Genomic DNA, 13534 nt, shown 5'->3' on the forward strand with positions numbered 1-13534 from the left:
GGAAAGAGTCACAGACTTAGGTTGGAGTCCAGCACGGCTTTCTTTTGTTAAAAAATGTTTTAAAAAAATTAATTAATTTTTATTTGACTAGAAAGGGACAGAGCAAGAGAGAGGGAAGCAGGGAGAGTGAGAAAGCAAGCCACCAGGTCCAGGACTTGAACCATGGTCGGCCATGTGGGAGTGCAGTGCCCTTAACCACCATGCCATGTGCTGGCCCCCACAGTGACTTTCTTACTGTGTTTCCCAGACAAATTGGCCTCCCAGAATCTCAGTGTCTCCATCTATAAAATGGGAACAGTAATGTCTCCCTCCCCAAACTGTTCCACATAAAGACTGATGAGATTGTGTATGTTGTGGGGTGCCTATGTGCCAACACTGGGTTTTTTGTTGCTGTTGTTTGTCGATTTTTTTAAAAAAGAATGATTAATTTAATTTTTTATTATTATTATTTTAATTCACCACAGAGCGATTGAGTGGGAAAGTGAGAAAGCAAACTGTCAGGTCTGGGACTCGAATCATGGTCAGCCATGTGGGAGTCCAGCACCTTAACCACCATACCACCTGCTGGTCCCTGTTTGTTAATATTTTTACTTTTTTTTTTAAAGTTTTTTTTTTTTGTAATTGTTTATTTAATTTTATTTATTCATTCATTTATTTGAACTTGATCAGAGAGAGATACACGCATACATGGAGAGAGAGAGAGAGAGAGAGAGGGAAAGTGAGAAAGCAAGCCACCAGGTCCGGTATGTGAACCGCATTCGGCCATGTGGGAGTGTCCAGCACCTTAACTACATGCCACCTGCTGGTCCCTAGTATTTTTTTCTTTTTGAAAGTTTTTTTAACATAGGGCGTGTTGTACACATAGGGGTTGGGGGGCAGTAAGAAGGAGAATGAGAAATTATTCCCCCGGGGGATAGCTACATCACAGTCCCTCCTCCTCCATGCTCCTCTTGAAAGGTCGGGCATGCATGCACACACTCCCAGCATGATTTTCAAGCCACCAGGTCTGGGACTCGAACCGCGAGTCTCTGCTGGTCCCCTTATTTGTTAATTTTTAAAAAAATTATTTTATTTAACTTTATTTACATTTAAAAAAAAATTTTGACCAGAAAGGGACAGAGACTGAGAGTGAAAAAGCAGGCCGCCAGGTCCAGAACTCAAACCATGGTTGGCCAGGTATGAGTCCAGCGCCCTTAATCACCATGCCATCTGCTGGCCCCATTTTTGTTATTATTATTTTTTAATTTATTTAACTTTATTCATTTGTTTTATTTCAATTTGACCAGAGAGGGACAGAGGGAGAGAGAGAAAGTGAGAAAGCAAGCCGCCAGGTCCAGGACTCGAACCGTGGTCAGCCATTTGGGCATCCAGCACCTTTAACCACCATGCCACCTGCCAGCCCCCATTTTTGTTAATGTTTAAGAGAGAAGGAGAGAGATGCTAACCTAGGCGCCTTTTTTTTTTTTTTTTTTTAATTTTTTGCAATAGGGCACATGCTCATACTAGAGAGAGACACAGAGAAGGAAAGTGAGAAATCATCCCCCAGGAGGGATGGCCATACTGCAATCCTTTTTCCTCCATTCTCTTCTTGGGACTTGGGGCACACATGCACACACTCCCAGCATGATTTTCAAGCTGCCAGATCTGGAACTTGAACTGCATATGGCCACGTGGGGGTGCAGTGCCTTAACCACCATGCCACCTCTCAGCCCCGAGTCTAAGCATTTTTGACAAGATGTCACCATGTTGCTGTTCTCCTGCCCCCACCTCCTACTTAGCTAGGACTACAAAGATGCTACTGCACCTGACCTGTTCAGGTTGACTGCGAGCCAAACCTGTGCCTCCCATGCAGCTCTAGCCTTGCCCATGTGCCACCGGCTGGGCCCCCAGCACTTTTTGTTTGTTTGTTTTTGTGATAGCACGTGTGCTCGCCAGAGAGAAACAGAATGAAAAGGAAGGTGAGAAATCACCTTCCAAGAGGGATGGCCATGCCATCAATCCCCTCCTCCATTTTCCTCTCAGGATTTTGGACATGCATCTACACATGCCCAGTATGATTTTCTTTTCTTTCTCTCTCTCTTTTCTTTCTTCTTTCTTTCTTCCTTCCTTCCTTCCTCTTTCTTTGAGTTTCAAGTCACACGGTCTGGCACTTGAACCATGGTTGGCCCCGTGGGAGTCCGCTGATGTAACAGCTAAGATGTCTGTAGCCAGTTTTTCTGTGTCTGGCTTAGTTCATTGAACATGATGACTCCAGATTCATTCATTTTGTTGTAAATGATAGACTTTTGCTTTTTATGACTAAATAGTATTCCATCATGTATATATTGTGCAGAAAATTCACTGATCTCCCAAAGGTAGAAATTAAAAGCTAGGGTAGCTTTGATGGAGAGGAGTTGCTGAGTTGTTGTGCAAAGGTTAGAGAATTAGTTAGATAAGAGAAAGAAATTCAAGAATTATTTTGGACAGCATCATCCATTGTAAAAGGCAATGTGTTTCTGAAACAGGTTAAAAGAGTGAATGTTAAGTGTTCTAATCACAAAACTGATAATTATGTAAGGCAAAGCATATGCTAACTCATTAGTCACCTGGCGTAAGTTTAAGCCACCGGGTCCGGGACTCAAACTGCAGTCGGACACATGAGAGTCCAGCGACATAGTCATTATGCCATTTGCGGCCCCCTACCCCCGCCCAGTATGATTTTCAAGCCATTGGGTCTGGGACTGGAACCGTGCAGTCACTCATGTGGGACTCAGCTGCCTTAACCTCCACACCACCTGTTGGCCCCTAACAATACCTTTTTTTTTAAGAGAGATTTTTGCTATAGGGTGTGTGCACTCATCAGAGAGACAGAGAAAGACAGAGAGATAGAAAGTAAGAAGTCACCCTCCCCCACAAGGGGAATGGCCATGCTGCAGTCCCTTCTCCTCCATTCTCTTCTCGGGATCCTGGGCATGCATGCACACATGCCTGATGTGAGTTTCAAGCTGCCGGGTCCAGGATTCAAACCGTTGTTGACTACTTGGGTGTCCAGCAATGTAATCATTATACCATCTGTTGGTCCCTCTAACAGCACTTTTAACTGATGCTCTCATCTCTCTCCTTTAATCCTCGTGGAGATTTTTTGTCATTTCCATTTCCCAGATGAGGAAATGAAGGTTCAGAGTTCAGCGTCTTGGTCAGGACTTCACAGCTAGGGGGATGCAGAGCCAGGATTTGAGTTTGGGTTTGGCCTCCTCTAAGTCCCCTGAATAGTCACCTGTGAATGGAGTTGACGAATGCCTTTCCGCCTGTCTGTGCCCCGTGCTGCCCTGGCCACATGCCTGCTGGTCCCACTTCCTGGGCCTCGAGTTGATGACAGTAGTGGGGGTCTGGCTCTTGGTCTGGCCCCGGGCCCAGAGCACCCTATATTCCATGGGTGGCAGCTGGTCGGGTGTTGAGCATGCTGACTGTGGAGTGTGAGCATCATTGTGAACTTCTTCCTAGGTTGTGTGACCGAGATTCCCAACCACGAGAGACTGAGGGGAAGAGAGGAAGAAGGGGCGGGGTCCTGGCAAGGCATTCGCTCCTGAGCAGAGACCTGCAAAGGTCAGTGGCAGGGAATGGTGAGGGTTATGGGATGGGGCGGGTGGAGGCCCTGTGCATCACTGGGAGGCCGAGCCATGGGTGGATGTGTCAGATTTGTCACCTGCAAGGCCTGTTGCCTGTATTATCTCCTTTCCTTCTCTCTTGCTTTGCCTCGGGAGAAATTCCACAGTAGGAGGACATGAGATGGATTATACCTCCCACTGAACACCTCACCTGGCAGGTGAGCCTGGCACTGCAGGGCAGGTGCATTGAAGAAAACACTCAGGAAGGTCATTCCACAAAGATCCATGGCTTTCTTTCTTATCCCCTCATGCCCCCACTGACCTGAGCTGCATTTCTTTACCTCATCCAGATGGAGAAGGAGGAGGAGATGACGCGGGAGCTGCTGCTGCCCAACTGGCAGGGCAGTGGCTCCCATGGGCTGACCATCGCCCAGAGGGATGATGGCGTCTTTGTGCAGGAGGTGATGCAGAACTCCCCTGCGGCCCGCGCTGGGGTGGTCAAGGAGGGTGAGTTACTCCAGGGTGCAGACTGGGTACTTGGAGTTGGAGGTGTGGGTGAAGGTGTTAGAGGGAAGGACAGGGGGCAGGGAGCAGGCAGAAGCAGACAGGTGGCTACAGAGGGCTTTTGGTCCTTGGGAAGGCAGTCATGTGGAGTAGCAGAGACCTGGTCATCAGAGTTGACTCCCCCCACCCCCACTAGGTGTGCACCTTTGGGCAAATTAGTTGACCCTCCTAGGTCTCATCTCTGCAATGGATATCTCCATGCCTGCCTTGTGGGGTAGTCTCGAGAGTTAAATGCCGACCAGTGAAAGTGCCTAAGGTGTGGTGGTTGTGTGTTGCCTCCCTGAGGCCCTGAGGGTCTCACCTGCTTCTTGCTCCTCCCTGTTCAGGGGACCAGATTGTGGGTGCCACCATCTACTTTGACAACCTGCAGTCAGGTGAGGTGACCCAGCTGCTGAACACCATGGGGCACCACACCGTGGGCCTAAAGCTGCACCGCAAGGGCGACCACTCCCCCGAGCCTGGCCAGACCTGGACCCATGAAGTCTTCAGCTCCCGCAGCTCTGAAGTGGTCCTGGTGAGTGCTTTTCCAGCTTGTCTGTGCCCCGTGCTGCCCTGGCCACGCGGCCTGCTGGCCCCACTTCCTGGACCTTTCATCTGCCTCTTGGTCCTCTTTTGTCCTTCCTACTCCTTGCACCTTCCTGCACTCTCTCGCATCCTGGTCAGCCTGTTTCCTCCTTCTCATCTGTGGCATGTGGCTGGTGCTGCCCCCGAACACTTCCTCAGTCTCTCCAGCACGCCTACCATGCCCCAGTGTGGGAAGTGACTCATACCAGGGCCTACATATCAGAGGGAAGGTAGGCTGCTTTGTAGGGTTTTCAACAAGATTTCATAGGGGCCTAATTCTGCCTCCCAGCCTCTGTTTCTCTTCTTACAGAGGCCTGACATCATTCTGAGAGTCAGAGGCTGAGCAGCAGAGTGGCTGTGGACTTCGTTTCTCTGCTCCTGCTGGTGGCTTGTTTGCTTAAAAATAATAGTTCCTCAAGGTGAAAATGTGAACCCAACCCAGCCAGTCTCTTAGGCTCGACAAATGCTCCCGGTTAAACAAACAAGCCAGTGAGTTGAGGCTGAGAGATGAAGGATCTGGTCACCAGGGAGGCGTCCCTGAAACCGGCCAATCTGAATCTCTAATTGATTGTAAATCCTTCTCCCAGACCGCACAGTCTGGAAATCTATACCTTCTTCTCTCCCCAGGGCTCTCACTTACTGGAATTTCCCCCAAATAATTTCTGTTTTCTTCTTGTGATGTGGCTGTCAGCCTCTTTCTTCAGTCCCTTGTGCTCCACCCCAGGAGGCTCCATGGGCCTTCGTTATGGTCCCAGTTTCTTTGGGAAACAGGCAACCATGTTGCCAGCTGGGCTGTGGCCGGGCGGCTGGTAACTCAGGCAGGCTCTGCTGCAACCTCTGCTGGCGTGTCTTTCTGCAGAGCGGGGATGATGAGGAGTACCAGCGGATCTATACCACGAAGATCAAGCCTCGGCTGAAGTCGGAGGATGGAGTGGAAGGGGACCTTGGGGAGACCCAGAGCCGCACCATCACGGTGACCAGAAGGGTCACGGCTTACACAGTGGATGTGACTGGCCGAGAAGGAGCCAAGGACATCGACATCACTAGTCCTGAATTTAAGATCAAGATTCCAAGGCATGAACTGACTGAAATCTCCAAAGTGAATGTGGAGACCCAGCCTGGGAAGACAGTGATCAGACTGCCCTCCAGTTCAGGAGCAACCTCTCCACACACAGGCTCGGCTGTGGACATCCACACAGGGTCTATTTCTGCTTCAGGACCAGAGCTCCAAGGCGCTGGCCACTCGAAGCTCCAAGTCACTATGCCTGGGATAAAGGTGGGAAGCCCGAGCATTGATGTCAGTGCGAAGGGCTTAGAACTGGGTGGTAAAGGAGGGGTTCAAGTTTCAGGAGTGGACGTTTCATCTTCTCTTGGGGATGGGGCAGTTGAGGTACAGGGCCCATCCCTCCAGAGTGGTGGTAATGGCAAAATTAAAATCCCCACCATGAAGGTGCCCAAATTTGGTGTCTCAACAGGGCCTGTGGGCCAGCCACCAGAAGCAGGGCTGAGTGTCTCTGCACCAGAATTCTCTGTGGGGCAGAAAGGCAGCGAGCCAGGCTTGACCATTGGTGGGAAGATTCAGGCTCCTCAGATGGAAGTCACTGCTCCCTCTGCCCATATTGGGGGGCTTGAGGGGAAGCTGAAGGGCCCCCAGATTACTGGGCCATCACTTGAGGGTGACCTAGGCCTGAAAGGTACCAAATCACAAGGGAGCATAGGAATAGATGCCTCTGTTCCCAAAATCGAGGGCAGCGTCACTGGCCCTAGTGTGGGAGTTCGAGTCCCAGAGGTTGATGTTCATGGGTCTCAGGGCAAACTGAATATGCCTAAGATGAAAGTGCCCACATTCTCTGTGTCAGGCTCGAAGGGAGCAGGAACTAGCATTGATGTGGCACTGCCTACAGGTGAAGTTACTCTTCCTGGGGTGTCTGGGGATGTCAGCCTGCCTGAGATTGCTACTGGTGGGCTGGAAGGGAAGATGAAGGGTGCCAAAGTCAAGCCTCCTGAAATGATTATTCAGAAGCCTAAAATCTCTATGCAGGATGTGGATCTGAGCCTTGGGTCCCCCAAACTGAAAGGAAACATTAAGGTTTCTGGCCCTGGGGTGCAAGGTGATGTGAAAAGTTCTAGAATGGACATGGAGACACCAAACCTGGAGGGGAATTTGACAGGCCCCAAGCTTAGCAGTCCTTCTGGGAAAACAGGCACCTGTAGGATCTCTATGGCTGATGTAGACTTAAATGTGGCTACACCTAAAGTGAAAGGGGGTGTAGATGTCATACTCCCAAAAGTAGAAGGGAAAGTCAAAGTCCCTGAAGTGGATGTCAAAGGCCCCAAAGTGGATGTCAGTGCCCCAGATGTGGAAGTTCACGGCCCAGAATGGAACCTGAAAATGCCCAAGATGAAAATGCCTAAATTTAGCACTCCTGGTGTCAAAGGGGAAGGACCAGATGCAGATGTGACTCTGCCCAAAGGAGATATTAGTATTTCAGGGCCTAAGGTCAACGTGGAAGCCCCAAATGTCAACATGGAAGGGCTGGAGGGCAAACTTAAAGGCCCTGATATTAAGATGCCTGACGTGAGTGTCAGGACACCAAAGATCTCCATGCCTGATGTAGATTTGCATGTTAAAGGTACAAAGGTGAAGGGAGAGTATGATGTAACAGTGCCAAAGCTTGAAGGACAACTGAAGGGTCCCAAAGTGGACACCAGCGCCCCAGATGTGGATGTTCATGGCCCAGACTGGCATCTCAAGATGCCCAAGATGAAAATGCCCAAATTCAGTGTGCCAGGGTTCAAAGCAGAGGGCCCAGAAGTTGATGTGAACCTGTCTAAGGCGGATGTGGACATTTCTGGGCCCAAGGTAGATGTCAGTGCTCCTGATGTGCGAATTGAGGGACCAGAGGGGAAATTAAAAGGGCCCAAGTTTAAGATGCCTGAGATGAATATCAAAGCTCCAAAGATTTCCATGCCAGATGTGGACTTACATTTGAAAGGCCCAAGTGTAAAGGGAGAATATGATGTTACAATGCCAAAGCTTGAAGGTGAAATGAAAGTTCCTGATGTTGAACTTAAAAGTGCCAAAGTGGACATTGATGTCCCAGATGTGGATGTTCATGGCCCAGACTGGCACCTGAAGATGCCCAAGATGAAAATGCCCAAGTTCAGTGTGCCTGGTGTCAAAGCAGAGGGTCTGGAAGTGGATGTGAACCTGCCCAAGGCTGATGTTGATGTCTCAGGACCCAAAATGGACATTGATGTTCCAGATGTGAATATTGAAGGACCTGAAGGAAAGCTAAAGGGTCCCAAGTTTAAAATGCCTGAAATGAATATCAAGGCCCCAAAGATCTCCATGCCTGATGTAGATTTGCATATGAAAGGTCCCAAGGTAAAGGGAGAATATGATGTTACAGTGCCAAAGCTAGAAGGGGACCTGAAAGGCCCAAAAGTAGATGCCAGTGCTCCAGATGTTGAAGTTCATGGTCCTGACTGGAACCTGAAGATGCCAAAGATTAAAATGCCCAAATTTAGCATGCCTAGCCTCAAAGGAGAGGGTCCAGAATTAGATGTGAACCTACCAAAGGCAGATTTGGACATTTCTGCACCAAAGGTAGATATCAGTGCTCCAGATCTCAGCCTTGAAGGACCAGAAGGGAAGTTGAAAGGTCCCAAGTTTAAGATGCCTGAGATGCACTTCAAAGCTCCTAAGATGTCTCTGCCAGATGTCGATCTGGATCTTAAAGGACCCAAATTGAAAGGAAATCTAGATGTGTCTGCACCAAAAATAGAAGGTGAGATGAAAGTTCCAGATGTGGACATCAAAGGTCCAAAGGTAGACATTAAAGCACCAGATGTGGAAGTTCAAGGTACAGACTGGAGCCTGAAAATGCCCAAGATGAAAATGCCCAAGTTCAGCATGCCTAGCCTCAAAGGAGAGGGTCTAGATGTAGACATGAACTTACCCAAAGCTGACGTTGATGTCTCAGGACCAAAGGTGGACATTGAAGCCCCAGAAGTGAGTCTCGAGGGTCCAGAAGGGAAGCTGAAGGGTCCCAAGTTCAAGATGCCTGAGATGCACTTCAAGGCACCCAAGATCTCCATGCCTGATGTGGACTTAAACTTGAAAGGCCCCAAAGTCAAAGGGGATGTGGATGTGTCTGTGCCCAAGATAGAAGGTGAAATGAAAGTGCCAGATGTTGACATCAAAGGGCCCAAAGTGGACATTGATGCTCCAGATGTGGATGTTCGTGGCCCAGACTGGCACCTAAAAATGCCCAAGATGAAAATGCCAAAGTTCAGCATGCCAGGTTTCAAAGCAGAGGGCCCAGAAGTGGATGTGAACCTGCCCAAGGCTGACATTGATGTCTCAGGAATCAAGGTGGACATTGAAACCCCAGATGTGAACCTTGAGGGTCCAGAAGGGAAGTTGAAGGGTCCCAAGCTCAAGATGCCTGAGATGCACTTCAAGACCCCCAAGATCTCCATGCCTGATGTGGACTTAAACTTGAAAGGCCCCAAAGTCAAAGGGGATGTGGATGTTTCTGTGCCCAAGATAGAAGGTGATGTAAAAGTGCCAGATGTTGACATCAAAGGACCTAAAGTAGACATTGATGCTCCAGATATAGATGTTCATGGCCCAGATTGGCACCTAAAAATGCCCAAGATGAAAATGCCAAAGTTCAGCATGCCAGGTTTTAAAGCAGAGGGCCCAGAAGTGGATGTGAACCTGCCTAAGGCAGATATTGATGTCTCAGAACCCAAGATTGATGTTGAAGCCCCAGAAGTGAGTCTTGAGGGTCCAGAAGGGAAGCTGAAGGGTCCCAAGTTCAAGATGCCTGAGATGCACTTCAAGGCCCCCAAGATTTCCATGCCTGATGTGGACCTGAATCTTAAAGGGCCAAAACTAAAGGGAGATGTGGATGTGTCATTGCCTGAGGTCAAAGGTGAAATAAAAGCACCAGATGTTGACATTAAAGGGCCCAAAGTAGATGTTAATGCTCCAGATGTGGATGTTCATGGCCCAGACTGGCACCTGAAGATGCCCAAAGTGAAAATGCCTAAGTTCAGCATGCCTGGTTTCAAAGGAGAGGGCCCAGAAGTAGATGTGAACCTGCCCAAGGCCAATATTGATGTCTCAGGATCCAAGGTGGATATTGAAGTTCCTGATGTGAATATTGAAGGTCCAGATGCAAAACTGAAAGGTCCCAAATTTAAGATGCCAGAAATGAATATTAAATCTCAGAAGATATCCATGCCAGATGTTGGTTTTCATCTGAAAGGGCCTAAAATGAAAGGAGATTATGATGTTACTGTCCCAAAAGTAGAAGGAGAGATAAAAGTTCCTGAAGTTGACATCAAAAGTCCCAAAGTAGACATTAATGCACCAGATGTGGAAGTTCATGGCCCAGACTGGCACCTGAAGATGCCCAAGGTGAAAATGCCCAAGTTCAGCATGCCTGGCTTCAAAGGAGAGGGTCCAGAAGTGGATGTGAATCTGCCCAAGGCTGATATTGCTGTCTCAGGACCCAAGGTGGACATTGATGTTCCAGATGTGAATATAGAAGCTCCAGAGGGGAAACTAAAAGGCCCCAAGTTCAAAATGCCAAGCATGAATATACAGACACACAAAATCCCTATGCCTGATGTTGGACTTAATCTGAAAGCCCCTAAAGTGAAAACTGATGTAGATTTGTCTCTTCCCAAAGTGGAAGGAGACTTGAAAGGTCCTGAAATTGATGTCAAAGCCCCTGAGATGGATGTGAATGTTGGTGATATTGATATTGAATGTCCTGATGCAAAGTTGAAAGGCCCCAAGTTTAAGATGCCCGACATGCACTTCAAGGCCCCCAAGATCTCCATGCCTGATGTGGATTTACATTTGAAAGGCCCCAAAGTCAAAGGGGATGTGGATGTGTCAGTGCCTAAGATAGAAGGTGAAATGAAAGTGCCAGATGTGGGTGTCAAAGGCCCCAAAGTGGACATTGATGTCCCAGATGTGGATGTTCATGGCCCAGATTGGCACCTCAAGATGCCCAAAGTGAAAATGCCCAAGTTCAGCATGCCTGGTTTCAAAGGAGAGGGCCCAGATGTGGATGTTAATCTGCCCAAGGCAGATGTTACTGCTTCTGGACCCAACATGGACGTTGTTGTTCCTGATTTGGATATTGAGGGGCCAGAAGGAAAATTGAAAGGCTCAAAGTTTAAGATGCCCAAGTTGAATATCAAAGCTCCCAAGATTTCTATGCCAGATGTGGACTTGAATTTGAAGGGACCCAAATTGAAAGGGGAGATAGATGCTTCAGTGCCAGAGGTAGAAGGTGATCTCAGAGGTCCGCAAGTTGATATCAAAGGCCCCAAAGTGGATGTGGAAGTACCTGATGTTGACCTGGAATGTCCTGATGCAAAGTTGAAAGGGCCCAAGTTTAAGATGCCAGACATGCACTTCAAGGCACCCAAGATCTCCATGCCTGATGTGGACTTAAATTTGAAAGGCCCCAAAGTGAAGGGTGATGTGGATGTGTCTATGCCAAAATTGGAAGGAGATATCAAAGGCCCCAGTGTGAATGTGGAAGTACCTGATGTTGATCTGGAATGTCCTGATGCAAAACTGAAAGGCCCTAAGTTTAAGATGCCTGACATGCACTTCAAGGCACCCAAGATCTCCATGCCTGATGTGGACTTACATTTGAAAGGCCCCAAAGTGAAGGGTGATGTGGATGTGTCTATGCCAAAATTGGAAGGAGATATCAAAGGCCCCAGTGTGGATGTGGAAGTACCTGATGTTGATCTGGAATGTCCTGATGCAAAGCTGAAAGGCCCTAAGTTTAAGATGCCCGACATGCACTTCAAGGCACCCAAGATCTCCATGCCTGATGTGGACTTACATTTGAAAGGTCCCAAAGTCAAAGGGGATGTGGATGTGTCAGTACCCAAGATAGAAGGTGAGATGAAGGTGCCAGATGTTGACATCAAAGGACCCAAAGTGGACATTGATGCTCCAGATGTAGATGTTCATGGCCCAGACTGGCACCTAAAAATGCCCAAGATAAAAATGCCCAAGTTCAGCATGCCTGGCTTCAAAGGGGAGGGCCCAGAAGTGGATGTGAATCTGCCCAAGGCTGACATTGAAGTCTCAGGACCCAAGGTGGACATAGAAGCGCCAGATGTGAGTCTTGAGGGTCCTGAAGGGAAACTGAAGGGTCCCAAGTTTAAGATGCCTGAGATGCACTTTAAGGCACCCAAGATCTCTATGCCTGATATGGACTTAAACTTGAAAGGCCCCAAAATGAAGGGTGATGTGGATGTGTCTATACCAAAATTGGAAGGAGATATCAAAGGCCCCAGTGTGGATGTGGAAGTACCTGATGTTGATCTGGAATGTCCTGATGCAAAGTTGAAAGGCCCCAAGTTCAAGATGCCTGACATGCACTTCAAGGCACCCAAGATCTCCATGCCTGATGTGGACTTTCATTTGAAAGGCCCCAAAGTCAAAGGAGATGTGGATTTGTCAGTGCCCAAGGTAGAAGGTGAGATGAAGGTGCCAGATGTTGACATCAAAGGGCCCAAAGTGGACATTGATGCTCCAGATGTAGATGTTCATGGCCCAGACTGGCACCTGAAAATGCCCAAGATGAAAATGCCCAAGTTCAGCATGCCTGGCTTCAAAGCAGAGGGTCCAGAAGTGGATGTGAATCTGCCCAAGGCTGACATTGATGTCTCAGGACCTAAAGTGGACATTGAAGTTCCTGATGTCAATATTGAAGGGCCAGAAGGAAAGTTGAAAGGTCCTAAGTTCAAAATGCCTGAAATGAACATCAAAACCCCAAAGATTTCCATGCCTGACTTTGATTTGCATCTGAAAGGTCCCAAGGTAAAGGGTGATGTAGATGTTTCTCTCCCCAAAGTGGAAGGTGACCTGAAGAGCCCTAAAGTTGACATCAAGGGTCCCAAAGTGGACATTGATGCACCAGATGTGGATGTTCAGGGCCCAGACTGGCACTTGAAAATGCCCAAGATGAAAATGCCCAAGTTCAGCATGCCTGGCTTCAAAGGAGAGGGCCCAGAAGTGGATGTGAACCTGCCCAAGGCTGACATTGATGTCTCAGGACCCAAAGTGGACATTGAGGGTCCTGATGTTAACATTGAAGGACCAGAAGGAAAACTAAAAGGTCCTAAATTCAAGATGCCCGAGATGAACATCAAAGCCCCTAAGATCTCTATGCCTGACATTGATCTTAACCTGAAAGGCCCCAAAGTGAAGGGTGATGTGGATGTGTCCTTGCCTAAAGTGGAAGGGGAGATTAAAGGTCCTGAAGTTGACATCAAAGGTCCCAAAGTGGACATCGATGCACCAGATGTAGATGTTCATGGCCCAGACTGGCACCTGAAGATGCCCAAGATAAAAATGCCGAAGTTCAGCATGCCTGGCTTCAAAGGGGAGGGTCCAGAAGTGGATGTGAGCCTGCCCAAGGCTGACATTGATGTCTCAGGACCCAAGGTGGACATCGATGTTCCAGATGTGACTGTTGAAGGACCTGAAGGAAAATGGAAAAGTCCCAAATTCAAGATGCCTGAAATGCATTTTAAGACTCCAAAGATATCCATGCCAGATATTGATCTTAATCTAAGAAGTCCAAAAGTAGCAGGAGATTTTGATGTTACAGGTCCCAAGGTACAGGGAGAGTTAAAAGGCCCTGAAGCTGATCTAAAAGGCCCCAAAGTGGACATTGATGCACCAGATGTGGATGTTCATGGCCCAGACTGGCACCTGAAGATGCCTAAGATGAAAATGCCCAAGTTCAGCATGCCTGGCTTCAAAG

The 13534-nt window shown here is 48.3% G+C and overlaps 1 protein-coding gene across 5 annotated transcripts in view; it reads left to right on the forward strand.

Annotated features, from left to right (window-relative positions):
• The window catches only part of AHNAK (AHNAK nucleoprotein), a 116117-nt gene that overhangs the window by 12959 nt on the left and 89624 nt on the right, over positions 1 to 13534 (forward strand). For 2 of the 5 annotated variants that reach the window (XM_006156588.2, XM_006156589.2), the window contains exons 2-4: positions 3484 to 3585; positions 3938 to 4094; positions 4478 to 4665. In XM_006156588.2, coding sequence (XP_006156650.1) covers positions 3938 to 4094; positions 4478 to 4665 — 345 coding nt within the window. In that variant the 5' untranslated portion in view covers positions 3484 to 3585. Of the gene's footprint in view, positions 1 to 3483; positions 3586 to 3937; positions 4095 to 4477; positions 4666 to 5574; position 13534 lie in introns of all 5 variants that reach the window. The other 3 variants (XM_006156590.2, XM_014590916.2, XM_014590921.2) reach the window with 3 other exon arrangements.

Source organism: Tupaia chinensis, unplaced genomic scaffold (assembly GCF_000334495.1).
Source record: "Tupaia chinensis unplaced genomic scaffold, TupChi_1.0 Scaffold000502_1, whole genome shotgun sequence".
NCBI lineage: Eukaryota > Metazoa > Chordata > Mammalia > Scandentia > Tupaiidae > Tupaia > Tupaia belangeri.